We start from the raw sequence: 14,750 nt of genomic DNA on the forward strand, positions 1-14,750 counted from the left end.
GAAAGAGAAAGAGATGCTAGAGACAGCGAGAGTAGAGAGAGGGGGGTTAGCATTACTCATGCTAACATCAGCACCAACACGTCTGTTGGAGAGAGCAGAGAGAAGCGGGGAGGTCCTCCACCGAGGATGGAGGGGAGAGGGGCTCTGCTCTGTATGAAAATCCAGAGCCTCCAGGAGCCAGCGTGTCATGTGACCACGCTAGAGGAGAGTCACGTGACCGTGCTAGGGGATGCTGGGGTTTGCTCAGCACCAATCCAGCTCCGTCTGATGATGTGGTGTGTGAGCGAGAGGCATGCTGTCGGGCTGTGAGCGCATGCTTTATATTTAGAAGTGATATCACAGCTCTGCAGCTACAGTGGGCCGATGGGCTCTGCAGTGGGCCGTTGGGCTCTACAGTGGGCCGATGGGCTCTGCAGTGGGCCGTTGGGCTCTACAGTGGGCCGATGGGCTCTGCAGTGGGCCGTTGGGCTCTACAGTGGGCCGTTGGGCTCTACAGTGGGCCGATGGGCTCTGCAGTGGGCCGTTGGGCTCTACAGTGGGCCGATGGGCTCTACAGTGGGCCGTTGGGCTCTACAGTGGGCCGATGGGCTCTGCAGTGGGCCGTTGGGCTCTACAGTGGGCCGATGGGCTCTGCAGTGGGCCGTTGGGCTCTACAGTGGGCCGATGGGCTCTGCAGTGGGCCGTTGGGCTCTGCAGTGGGCCGTTGGGCTCTGCAGTGGGCCGATGGGCTCTGCAGTGGGCCGTTGGGCTCTGCAGTGGGCCGATGGGCTCTGCAGTGGGCCGTTGGGCTCTGCAGTGGGCCGTTGGGCTCTGCAGTGGGCCGATGGGCTCTGCAGTGGGCCGTTGGGCTCTGCAGTGGGCCGATGGGCTCTGCAGTGGGCCGTTGGGCTCTACAGTGGGCCGATGGGCTCTACAGTGGGCCGTTGGGCTCTACAGTGGGCCGATGGGCTCTACAGTGGGCCGTTGGGCTCTACAGTGGGCCGTTGGGCTCTACAGTGGGCCGTTGGGCTCTACAGTGGGCCGTTGGGCTCTACAGTGGGCCGTTGGGCTCTACAGTGGGCCGTTGGGCTCTACAGTGGGCCGTTGGGCTCTACAGTGGGCCGTTGGGCTCTACAGTGGGCCGATGGGCTCTACAGTGGGCCGATGGGCTCTACAGTGGGCCGATGGGCTCTGCAGTGGGCCGATGGGCTCTGCAGTGGGCCGATGGGCTCTGCAGTGGGCCGATGGGCTCTACAGTGGGCCGATGGGCTCTACAGTGGGCCGATGGGCTCTACAGTGGGCCGATGGGCTCTACAGTGGGCCGTTGGGCTCTGCAGTGGGCCGATGGGCTCTGCAGTGGGCCGATGGGCTCTACAGTGGGCCGATGGGCTCTACAGTGGCTCAATTAGTGCTTTGAATACATTTTTCATAGCTTTTGCATGTGATGTAACATTACAACATCATCCACCGACTCGTCTCACGAGGTCATCCTTCCAAATCTTGTGTCGTTGATTGAGCCTGGGCGTCCGAAGCTATCGACAGACTCAAATTTAATTAAATACAAGCAAAATCTGGCTTTTCCGAACTCTAAGGTTTTCGTATTTCATCTGATTACATGGTTGGTCTCAGCAATGGTGCCAGCCAGGTGTACTACACTACCCATAATTCCCCATGGTTCTTACCTTCATCTCTATGATTGTCTGGAGGGCTTTGGTTTTGCCAGGGTCCTGGTGCATCTGGTTTCTCCTGTGCAGTTCCTGGGAGAACACCAGTTGATATGAAATGGACAAGACAAGCATCAAATGTCGCCTCTTTTAGGACCTAGTGCAAATGGGCCTGTATTTATGGACCATCTCAGAATAGGAGTGCTGATCTAGGTTCGGTTCTGCCTTTTAGATCACAATGAATAAGATCACCATGGACACAATGAACCTGATCCTAGATCTGCACACCTACTCTGAGATGCTTCCTAAATATGAGCCCTGAATCTCTCCAAAATGCATGGGTAATGACTTAGCTTAACCTAGCTCAATACTAGAGCGACAGCATTGAAATGAGTTACATTTACTTGCACTACCATTACATCAGTCATATACTTCTCCCCTGGCAATAACACTGTACACAGATTGAACACTGCTCCTTTCACTGCAGTCAGAGCACAGTAGGTACACAAAGAGAAGGCCAGTACTGCCCTCTAGTGTTGATGGGCATACACTGTAGGTGAGAAGAAAAAAGTGGAAATTGCCTGGAAGTCCCAAAAACCATATGCTTTAAAAGCAGTACCGAACAATCAACATGACTCTGTCTCTTTCAGTAACACCTCAAACACAGGTGAGACCAGGTCTACTGTGTCCATATAGTAACTACATAGTTTTGGCTATTTACAGTTGTTATTTTTTTTTATCATTTTGGTAGTATTTCCTGATTTTCTCAACTCTTAGAGCAAAACTCCAAACTGGTAACACTTGTAACACAGCCAGTGTTACATTCAAAACGTTTCATTTTGTTTGTAGACATCTTTTAACACACAGCCATTGGTCCGACATTTTACATAGTACATTGGTTTAATCACCAAAACACAACATGATGATATGTTCTCAATGTTGCTGTTTTAACAATCAGTTAACACAATAGCAAAATATTTAAGATACATATTTTAACATTGCCCTTTGAATGTAGTATGCTACAGTACGGCAAATTGCAGTACATGACACTGTTTTCACATTAGGCAATCAATTCAAATCAAATCAAATGTATTTATAAAGCCCTTTTCGCATCAGCCGATGTCACAAAATGCTAAACAGAAAACCAGCCTAAAACCCCAAACAGCAAGCAACACACGTGCACTACCCATTCAAATTGAATGAACACAAAATATCCATCATTTCTATCCCATGTGTGATCAAAGGTGTGATCCTTGAAGACAACTTTCACAGTGTAATCAAATGAAAGAAACCGCGTGTTTAGCTGGCATTAGTTTGCATCAAACCTGTCTTGAGCACTTGGCCAAAGGCCCTCATTGTTCATGCACCTGGAGAAAGCCTTTTGGCATGGCGAATCCAAGCCTGACATAGGTCTGGGTTGAAATCATTGCATGCCTCATCCACGGCCTGAAGGAGGGTGGCACGCTCATGGGGATGGCAATCCTACATCTTCCACCTGTATTGTAATTGTGCATTGTATTTTGTAGTATTCTATTGTACTTAGGTATTGGGGTCATCCTGTACGTGGCTCAGTTCATAAGAGTACGGTATTAGCAACCGCAGAGTTGTGGGTTCAATTCCCACTGGGGTCACATACCAACATGTGACGACTCTTGTCACTTTGGATGAAAGTGTCTTCTCTGGGAAAGTACTGTATTGGCCAATGCAATTGTAGTAAAGCAGTGTGGGATTTCTGAGACTAGACACTTAGTAGCTGTTTGAATGCTCTGAGTCTGCTGTGGCCATACAGTAGTATAAGGGCATATACTAACCGTAAGCACTACATAACATGCATCCCAAACAGCACCAGAAACCCTACATAGTGCACTACTTTTGACCAGAGCCCTGTTCAAAAGTAAGGCACTATACAGGAATATGGTGCCATTTTGGACAGACATGTACTCTTGTACCTCTCGGAGGTGGATGTTCTCCTTCTCCTTCTGGTCCAAGATGACCTCCAGGTGTCCAAGTTGAGCCTCGGCCTCAGCAATGCGCCTGGCTCTCTCCTGCTCCTCCTCCTCGTTGACCCTGCCTGGCCCCCCAGGCAGACCCTTACTCTGGAGCATTTCCAGCAGCTTCTTGATGGACTCGTCCCTGGCCCCCAGTGTCTGCTTCTGGGTCTCGATCCGCAGCTCCATCTCCTCCAAGGTCTTCCTCAGAAGGAACAGCTCCTTGGCCTGCCGGAACGCAAGGAATTGTAAGGAATTTTAAAGGAAGGAAGTGTCAATTGGGTCATTATTAAGGTAGCTAAAATTCAGGAACTTTCCAAAATGTCCAGAACGGAAGAAGATACAGAAATCCCATTTGGAAGATTCTCTAAATTCCCAGAGGGAAGTATCAGGGAATTCAAAATCCTACAACCAAGACCCTGGTCATAAGAACCTGGAACTAACGGAAAACTCATTTATTGAATCACTCATTAATTATGAGTAATTTATTAAGATTCCTTGCCTGGCGGTCGTGCTCGGCTTGTAGCCGTCTGAAGTTCTCCTCGGTCAGCTCGATGTTGGTGTAGTGGTCCCCAGAGCGGCCGCCGCTCTCCTGCTGCAGTAGGTGGTTCAGGTCCCTTTGGGTCCGCAGCTCGTCCTGTAGGGCCTGGATGGTCAGCTGCAGGTGCTGTGGGGGTCACACACACATACGCACGCACACACACACACACACACACACACACACACACACACACACATGAAAGCACATGCACATGCAAGCGCACACATACACACACACACACACACACACACGTCAAGGAGTCTCAATCTGGTAGGGTCGTAGCACGTAGTCTAGGGTGGATTCAATTAAATGACAGATCAGACTAGGATGGGTCACTGAATATGTACATATGGAGGGACATTTTCAGACACACACGCAAACTCACAGACACCAATACATCTTATAGAGAGGGGGGGGAGGGGGGGGGGGGTTGAAGGTGGCCCTGCGGAAAGGAGATGTGTATTACGAAGAGCACACACAAACTCAGAAACACACACCGTAATCTATTCAACCTCTGGGGAAATACAGTTCCTGCCAAACACACTTGGAGAGGAATTTGAGGACTTACCTCACTATGGCATGAAAGACAAAAAGAAAACATACAAATGACACAAAGTATGGCAGTATGAGAAGATGTTAAATAAAAGGCAAGTGGTTTTTACATACTATTCGTGATCGACTTGCTTTCCACCTTCTGTAACTATTTTCAGGGTGAGTAAGGTGTACTGTAAACGGTTATCTATGTGCAGTACCGTGCATCAGCAATCTAATCTGTAGGAATCTCTCTTGAAGCTTTGACGGTAGGAATACTACGAGAGCCACATTTAATGACTGAATCGTTGTGTTGCTGGGAGAAACCAACTGAAAGTGCACAATCCTTCCCTGTATCGTTGGGAACGTGAAGAACTTGTGATCCTTCGATAACAGTTTTGACCGATCCCCTGTCAAGTGTTCAGAGTTGGACGGCTCGCGTTCAACAGCTTGCACTTTCAACAGAACGCTTGATTGTTGCAGCATTAGTGATCATTATCTATCATTACTGTAGGGGGTGTGTATGTGCTGTCCGCGCTGCCGAGTGGCGAGCAGCAGAGATCCGTGCACAGCGCAGTAAACAGTGTTCCCACTGAGAGCTGGTAGCCAACCAACAGCAGTAGACTCAGTGGACCTCTGGGTCCATGTCCACCCATTATGCTGTGTGTTAGTGAGGCGGGTGCGCGTGTGTACGTGTGCCACTGGTGGCTGCTGAGAGGAGGACAGCTCATAGTAATGGCTGGAATGAAGTCAATGGAACGGTGTCAAACATGGAGTTCCATACCATTCCATTATGTCCCTTCCATCCATTACTATGAGCCCGTCCTCCCCAATTAAGGTGCCACCAACCTCCTGTGGCGTATGCATGTGTGTGCGCATACAAAGAGACAAAGACATTACTTGTACATTACTTGAGAAGAGAAAAAAAAGACACATCCACTATAGGAAGAAATAAGAAGGAGACAAGTGGCTCTGTTCCAATATCCACCCTAGCATGCCACTATACACTGATTGGGCTATGCATTCTTAGTGCTACACTAGTATGGATATTGGAACGTAGCCTGGGTGTTGAGGTTTAGGGGGTGGGGAAATTGAACAAAACACAGCCTATTTTAGAGTATACTATAGGGTCACAAGGGTCACACAGCAGCCACACCCCTATAGTAGAGCCACACCCAGTAAAGGGAGAACACAGAAGAATTCTACTCGGCAGTGTGTAAGAGCAGGGAGAGGGTCTGACGGACGCGGGTAGGGCTTAGGGAACGGTGCAGGCTAAACCAATCACACTCCTTCCTGGTGTGTGTATGGGGGTCCAATTCGGAGCGTGTCCAAAATGGCAACCCTACTCCCAACATAGGCCTAGTGTACTACTTTTAGCCAGAGCACACAAGTTCTGGTCAAATGTAGTGCACTACATTGGGAATAGGGTGCATTTCCGACACAGCCCAGAGGGGTGGGAGGGGTGGGGGGGCAGAGGAACAGGACTGCCAGGTCTCTGGGGGCACCGAAGACACACGACGACATCACTCTGGTGGTGACTCTATGTTGTGCAGACACGGCAGCCAGGGCAGCGGTTGCAAACATAGGGACAAACCTTGGTTCTCCTGGCGTCCAGCAGCTGGAGTAGCACGGGCGGAGCCAACAGAAGAGAAACATAGCGCAACGGAGAACACAGCGTCAGAACAGTACAAAACACGAAGCGCACGTGGAGACCGTGACCTACAGTGAGAGCTCCCGTGAAAGACACGAGGAAAATGTGTGAGGAACATGTGAGGATGTGTCTGGTTATCCCAACCCTCAAATCATTTATCTCTATCCGTTCTGATGGAATTGGTACACTAAGGAACCTCATGGTACAGTAGAGAACCTCATGGTACAGTATAGAACCTCGTGCTGTGGTGAGGAACGTCACAAGCTCACACAAAGACATATCAGTCTAATCAGTCTAAAACATAATGGAAACCTTTGTGGAAAAAGAAGGTGAGGTTATTTAGTGGTGAACACTTTCGGCATTAAGTCTCACCAAATCAAATCTAAATCAAATCAAATTGTGTATTTGTCCCATGCTTCGTAAACAACAGGTGTAGACTAACAGTGAAATGCTCGCTTACTTCCCAACAATGCAAAGATCATTCAAACAAATATACATAACAGAAGGAATAAATGCACAATGAGTAACAATAACTTGGCTATATACATGGAGTATCAGTACCGAGTTGATATGCAGTGGTACGAAGTAAATGATGTTGATATGTATGGGATACAGTGTTGAGGCAGGATAGATAATAAACAGTAGCAGCAGCATACATGATGAGTCAAAAGAGCTAGTGCAAAAATGGTCAATGCAGATAGGGAGGTGTTTAATCCCGGGGTCCTGAGTTTAGTGATGAGCTTGGAGGGTACTATGGTGTTGAATGCTGAGCTGTAGTCAATGAACAGCATTCACACCAGTGGAAGCTCCTCAAAGGAGGAAGGGGAGGACCATCCTCCTCAGTGAATTTCAGAAGAATGTAAATAATGAAACATTAAAAAAGTTATAATTTTTAGATAAAAATGTACTAAATATATTAATGTCACCAAATAATTGATTAAATCACACTGTTTTGAAATGAAGGTCCACAGTAGCCTGAAAAGCACTCTGTAGGGTAGCACCATGCTGTAGCCGGAGGGCAGCTATTTTCCATCCTCCTCTAGGTACATTGACTTCAATCCAAAACCTAGGAGGCTCGTGTTTCTCACCCCCTTCCATAGACTTAAACACTAATTATGACAACTTCCGGAGGACGTCCTCCAACCTATCAGAGCTCTTGCAGCATGAACTGACATGTTGTCCACTCAATCAAAGGATCACAGAATGAATCTCTTACTGATAGCAAAAGCTACAGCTAGCTGTAACTACAGTACATAAAATGTGGTGAGTAGTTGACTCAAAGAAAGAGAAAGACAATAGTTGAACAGTTTTGAACAAATACATTTCTTCAAAAATGAAGGAGAAGCAAGAGAGAGTGAGAGAGAAATAGAAAGCGAGCTAGCTAGATTTAGAATTCCCAACGTTAGCTAATATGATGACAACAATGTAGGTTGAGTGTAGTGATCAGCGGTTAGGAAATTAAAGCTTGGCTTGGAAAGGTTTCTTCACCTGGTCACAGACAGCTGGTGTATTGTGCACTGAAGTCCACAAGCGAAGGGAAAAGGTAAGTTGGGAAAGGGCAGTGCGGAGTGCAATAAAGATTGCCACGTCTGAGGATCTGTTGGTGTGGTATGCAAATTGGAGTGGGTCCAGGGTGTCTGGTATGATGGTGTTGATGTGTGCGGTGACCAGCCTTTCAAAGCATTTCATGGCTACAGAGGTTAGTGCTACGAGGTGCTGGTCATTTAGACAGGTTACCTTGGTGTTCTTGGGCACAGGGACTATGCTGGCCGTCTTGAAACATGTAGGTATTACAGACTGGGTCAGGGAGAGGGTGGAAATGTCAGTGAAGACAGTTGCCAGCTGGGCAGCGCATGCTCTGAGTACACGTCTTCGTAATCTGTCTGGCCCTGCGGCCTTGTGAATGTTAACCTGTTTAAAGGTCTTACTCACATCGGCTACGGAGAGCGTGAGCACAAAATCGTCCGGAACTGCTGGTGCTCTCATGCATGATTCAGTGTTTCTAGCATACAAGGTATTTAGCTTGTCTAATACTCTCCCTTCACTGGACAGCTTGCGGCTGGGTTTCCCTTTGTAATCCGTTATAGTTTGCAAGCCCTGCCACATCCGACGAGCGTCAGAGCAGGTGTTGTAGGATTCGATCTTGGTACTGCATTGATGCTTTGCCTGTTTGATGGTTCATCAGAGGGCATAGCAGAATTTCTTATAAGCGTCCGGATTAGTGTCTCGCTCCTTGAAAGCGGCAGCTTTATAAAAAAATTATAAAACAGAGTACAGCAGACAGAAAGTACAGCAGTAGTGACATCAATAACATCACCTCTAGCCTTTAGATCAGTGCGGATGTTGTCTGTAATCCATGGCTTCTGGTTGGGATGTGGTACGTACGGTCACTGTGGGGACGAAGTCGTCAATGCACTTATTAATGAAGCCGGTGACTGATGTGGTAAACTCCTCAATGCCATTGGATGAATCCCAGAACATATTCCAGTCTGGAATACATACAAGGCATTGCAAATTGACACTAGTAACCACACACCAGGTGAATCATTACACAGTACTGTGATTTATAAAGAATAGGTGTGGTACAATGGGGCACGGTTTCCGAGGAAAAGATTTAGCCTAGCCCTGTATTAAAAGAAAGCTCAATGAAAGTACTTTTAAATCCAGGGCTAGGCTTAATCTGTGCCTGGGCCACAGCCCCTATATCCTGTGCTGTGGTAGTGTGTTATTCCACCCAGCAGAGGGCAGTGATCACTCTAGCAGGGTGCTGTCTCTTAGTCTGTCTCTACTGGACTGTGCCAGTGCCTTTCACTTCCACTGCATTGGGCAACACTCACTTATGTAAGCATCGCAGTATTTTGGGGCCAGTACGCTCAAACCACTTAAAGCCTATCAAATCTTTACTCGTGCTCACAAAACTACATTCACACACGCTCACCCTGCCATCCTCTCTTACTCACACTCTTTATCTCCCTCCAATCTCTCTCGCCCACTTTTCCTCCCTCTCTTTCTCCCTGTGTTATTTTTTCTCTCTTTCGAACATTGATACACAAACACACAAGGCAGCAGACACCATAATAGACGTAATATGTATTCCATATTGTTGCTAAAACGGCAATTAAAGGGGACAATTAAAGTAAATATGTAGAGAGAGAGTGCTAAATGAGATGTATGTTTAAACATAAGTCATGTGCTGAATAATCACCCATTGAATATTCAACATGTCAAAATGATGTTGATGTTGCATGTTTTTAACTACAGTGTCATCGGAAAGTAATCTGACCCCTTGACTTTTTCCACGTTTTGTAAGACTACAGCCTTATTCTAAAATAGATGAAATTATATATTTCCCTCATCAATTTACACACAGTACTCTATAATGACACAGCAAAAATTGTTTCAGAAATATTTGCAAATTTATACAAAATTTTAAAAACAGAAATACGTTATTTACATAACTATTCAGACCTTTTGCTATGAGACTCAAAATGATGCTCAAGTGCATCCGGTTTCCATTGATCATCCTTGAGATTTCTACAGTTCGTTTGGAGTCCAACTGTGGTAAATTCAATTAATTGGACATGATTTGGAAAGGCACACACCTGTCTATATAAGGTCCCACAGTTGGCAGTAAATGTCAGAGCAAAAACCAAGCCATGAAGTTGAAGGAATTGTCCAATTGTCCGAGGCAGGATTGTGTTGAGGCACAGATCTGGGGAAGGGTACCAAAACATTTCTGCTGCATTGAAGGTCCCCAAGAACACAGTGGCCTCCATCATTCTTCAATGGAAGAAGTTTGTAACCACAAAGACTCTTCGTAGAGCTGGCCTCCTGGCCAAACTGAGCAATCAGGGGAAGAAGAGCCTTGGACATGGAGGTGATCAAGAACCCAATGGTCACTCTGACAGAGCTCCAGAGTTCCTCTGTGGAGATGGGAGAACCTTCCAGATGGACAACCATCTTTGCAGCACTCCACCAATCAGGCCTTTATGGTAGAGTGGCCAGACGGAAGCCACTCCTCAGTAAAAGGCACTTGACAGCCCACTTGGCGTTTGCCAAAATGCACCTAAACAACTCCAAGATTGAACTCCCTGGCCTGAATGCAAGCGTCACGTCTGGAGAAAACCTGGCACCATCCCTACAGTGAAGCATGTTGGTGGCAGCATCATGCTGTGGGGATGTTTTTCAGAGAGATCCTTGATGAAAACCTGCTCCAGAGTGCTCAGGACCTCAGATTGGGGTGAAGATTCACCTTCCAACAAGACAAAGACCCTAAGCACACAGCCAAGACAACGCAGGATTGGCTCCGGGACAAGTCTCTGAATGTTCGAGTGGCCCAGCCAAAGCCCAGACATGAACCTGATCAAACATCTCTGGAGAGACCTGAAAATAGCTGTGCAGCGACACTCCCCATCCAACCTGACAGATATTGAGAGGATCTGCAGAGAAGAATGGGAGAAATTCCCCAAATACAGGTGTGCCGAGCTTGTAGCGTCATACACAAGAAGACTTGAGGCTGTAATCGCTTACTAAGGTGCTTCAACAGAGTACTGAGTAAAGGTTCTGAATACTTATGTAAATGTGATATTTCAGTTTTTTATTTTTTATACATTTTCTAAATTTCTAAAAACCTGTTTTTGCTTTGTCATTATGGGGTATTGTGTGTAGATTGTAGAGGAAAAATAAAATGTTTATACATTTTAGAATAAGGCTGTAGCGCAACAAAATGTGAAAAAAGTGAATGGGTCTGAATGCTTTCCGAATGCACGGTAAGTAACATTCACTCGCTCAGTTGACATTCATTTCTCCTGATTTCTGACGTTTGTTTTATTCATATTAATATTCCCAGCTAGTCAGTAACGTGATGTATTAGCCGGGGAAAGAGGTTGATGAAGTCGTGGCCTTGCAGTGAAGCAACAACGCCTGGAGTCGCTGCAGCAGCTATGTGAATCATAATCTATGACACGCACACACACACATACACAAACACACACACACATTATGTGCAATCACTTAGGACTGTACAGTATGACTGTCTGTGACCATTTGCTTTCTCTGACTATGCATTATACCACATGTTGTTACGAAAGCAAGCTGAACAATGGACTACACATTCACATACTATATTGGATGAACAGCACTCCCATGCAAATCAATCATCCACCTCAACACTCAAAGACTCGGACCTCCTCTGTACACACAGTCATGATTCTCCAACCATAGTACAGACTCACACACAGCAATTCTCAAATAAACACACACAACTACACAGAAACACAGAAAGCCAGAAGAGATTATATTTCTCTCTGTCAGGGGGTTCAGCAGGGCCATTGCACATTTATCTTTCTCTCTCTCTATCCCTCCCTCCCTCCACTTTGTCATTTCTTATTTCATTCTATATCATTCTCTCTTGCTCTCTATCTCTCTAGCTCTCTAGCTCTCTTTACTTATATCTCTCCATCCTGATCAATATTCTGACCCGTTGGAACAGAATTGGAGGATGCGGTCCAATAAAACATTTTTCACACAGGGTTAAAACGAACATCCTCTCCTCTCCCCTTCATCCCTTCCCATACATAACCTCCCCTTCTTTCCTCCCATCCTCTTCTCTCCTCATCCTCCCTTCCTATACCCATTCTCTCCTCCTTTCATCATCCTATCCTACACTCCTCTACTCCAACCATCCTCTCCGTCCCTTCCCCTCCTCTCCTCCTCCATCCCCCTTCCTCTCCTCCCCCAACCCCCTTCCTCTCCTCCCCCATCCTACCCTCCACTCCTCCCCCATCCTCCTCTCCAGTCCCCATCCTCCACTCCTCCCCCATCCTCCTCTCATATCCTCATCCTCCTCTCCTCTCCTCTCCCCATCCTCCTCTCCTGTCGACATCCTCCTCTCCTGCCCCCATCCTCCTCTCCTATACCCATCCTTCTCTCCTATCCCCATCCCCCTCTCCTGTCCCCAATCCTCCTCTCCTGTCCCCATCCTAATCTCCTATCCCCATTCTCCTTTCCTGCCCCCTTCCTCCTCTCCTGTCCCCATCCTCCTCGCCTGTCCCCATCCTCCTCTCCTCTCCTATCCCCATCCTTCTCTCCTATCCCCATCCTCTTCTCCTGCCCCGTCCTCCTCTCCTGCCCCATCCTTCTCTCCTGCAACCATCCTCCTCTCCTATCGCCATCCTCCTCTCCTGCCCCCATCCTTCTCTCCTGTCCCCATCCTCCTCTCCTATCCCCATCCTCCTCTCCTGCCCCATCCTTCTTTCCTGTCCCCATCCTTCTCTCCTGTCCCTATCCTCCTCTCCTGTCCCCATCCTCCTCCCCTATCCCCATCCTCCTCTCCTGCCCCATCCTTCTCTCCTGTCCCCATCCTCCTCTCCTGTCCCCATCCTCCTCTCCTGTCCCCATCCTCCTCTCCCCATCCTTCTCTCCTGCAACCATCCTCCTCTCCTATCCCCATCCTCCTCTCCTGCCCCATCCTCCTCTCCTGCCCCATCCTCCTCTCCTGCCCCCATCCTCCTCTCCTGTCCCCATCCTCCTCTCCCCATCCTCCTCTCCTGTCGACATCCTCCTCTCCTGCCCCCATCCTCCTCTCCTATACCCATCCTTCTCTCCTATCCCCATCCCCTCTCCTGTCCCCAATCCTCCTCTCCTGTCCCCATCCTAATCTCCTATCCCCATTCTCCTTTCCTGCCCCCTTCCTCCTCTCCTGTCCCCATCCTCCTCGCCTGTCCCCATCCTCCTCTCCTCTCCTATCCCCATCCTTCTCTCCTATCCCCATCCTCTTCTCCTGCCCCGTCCTCCTCTCCTGCCCCATCCTTCTCTCCTGCAACCATCCTCCTCTCCTATCGCCATCCTCCTCTCCTGCCCCCATCCTTCTCTCCTGTCCCCATCCTCCTCTCCTATCCCCATCCTCCTCTCCTGCCCCATCCTTCTTTCCTGTCCCCATCCTTCTCTCCTGTCCCTATCCTCCTCTCCTGTCCCCATCCTCCTCCCCTATCCCCATCCTCCTCTCCTGCCCCATCCTTCTCTCCTGTCCCCATCCTCCTCTCCTGTCCCCATCCTCCTCTCCTGTCCCCATCCTCCTCTCCCCATCCTTCTCTCCTGCAACCATCCTCCTCTCCTATCCCCATCCTCCTCTCCTGCCCCATCCTCCTCTCCTGCCCCATCCTCCTCTCCTGCCCCCATCCTCCTCTCCTGTCCCCATCCTCCTCTCCCATCCCCATCCTCCTCTCCTATCCCCATCCTCCTCTCCTGTCCTCATCCTCCTCTCCTATCCCCATCCTCCTCTCCTATCCCCATCTTCCTCTCCTCTCTACTCCGGGCTCTATCTCTACTCCAGGCTCCTTCTCTACTCCGGGCTCCCTCTCTACTCCGGGCTCCATCTCTACTCCGGGCTCTAACTCTACTCCGGGCTCCATCTCTACTCCGGGCTCCATCTCTACTCCGGGCTCCATCTCTACTCCGGGCTCCATCTCTACTCCGGGCTCCATCTCTACCCCGGGCTCCATCTCTACTCCGGGCTCCATCTCTACTCCGGGCTCTATCTCTACTCCGGGCTCAATCTCTACTCCGGGCTCAATCTCTACTCCGGGCTCCATCTCTACTCCGGGCTCAATCTCTACTCTGGGCTCTATCTCAACTCTGGGCTCTATCTCTACTCCGGGCTCTATCTCGGGTAGACCAGAGAATACAGGTAGACCTGAGAAGCCACACCCAGATTGGCAGATGAGTGGCAAACCTGATTAGAAGCACGTGCTGCTCATCGGTTGCTCATCTGTGTTCCCTACATATGCTGTTTTGCCTGAAAATGTGTACCTACACACTGAAGCAGGATGCAAAGCCGAGATGTCTGTATACACTATCCCTGATGCGGGGAAAATCACACGAAAAAAAATACATTGAATGAAGTAAGCACTATGGGGGGGGGGGGGGGGGGTCTGAGGTCTGATGAACACAACACACTCCATCTCCTGGGGTCACAGAGTAGTACTATTGGCTGTCCATACCCGTCATACATACCCCAATGAGCAAGGGACAGGGAGGAGGCATGATAACATACACCTTACTACGGCTCAGTTGGTGGAGCATGGTGCTTGCAACAGCAGAATTGTGGGTTTGATTCCTACTGGGGCCACCCATAAAATCTGTTTCTGCTTTGGATTATTAAAGAACCTGCTAAATGGCATATATTATTATTATTATTATTATTACTACTTTACTGGGTTTGGGTGCTTTTCTATAGCACCTTTTTGAGCCAACGTGATCATCAACAACAGAGATAGAACATTTCTACTTAAAAATGGCTCATAATTGGCAACGGAGTGTAAATGATTGGTTAGCGTTTGGACATGGGCTAAGGGGGCAGACACACGTAAACACACTGACATGGTTGTGCCAGGCAG

General features: G+C 48.4%; 1 protein-coding gene across 3 annotated transcripts in view; it reads right to left on the reverse strand.

The window, feature by feature from the left end:
• erc2 (ELKS/RAB6-interacting/CAST family member 2) overlaps nt 1-14,750 on the reverse strand; it is a 67,461-nt gene that overhangs the window by 30,435 nt on the left and 22,276 nt on the right. For all 3 annotated transcript variants that reach the window (XM_031834913.1, XM_031834924.1, XM_031834935.1), the window contains exons 3-5: nt 4,134-4,298; nt 3,593-3,859; nt 1,662-1,736 (exon numbers count right to left, since the gene is read on the reverse strand). In XM_031834913.1, the coding sequence (XP_031690773.1) occupies nt 1,662-1,736; nt 3,593-3,859; nt 4,134-4,298 (507 nt within the window). The remainder of the gene's footprint in view (nt 1-1,661; nt 1,737-3,592; nt 3,860-4,133; nt 4,299-14,750) is intronic.

Source organism: Oncorhynchus kisutch, linkage group LG1, assembly GCF_002021735.2.
Source record: "Oncorhynchus kisutch isolate 150728-3 linkage group LG1, Okis_V2, whole genome shotgun sequence".
Lineage (NCBI taxonomy): Eukaryota > Metazoa > Chordata > Actinopteri > Salmoniformes > Salmonidae > Oncorhynchus > Oncorhynchus kisutch.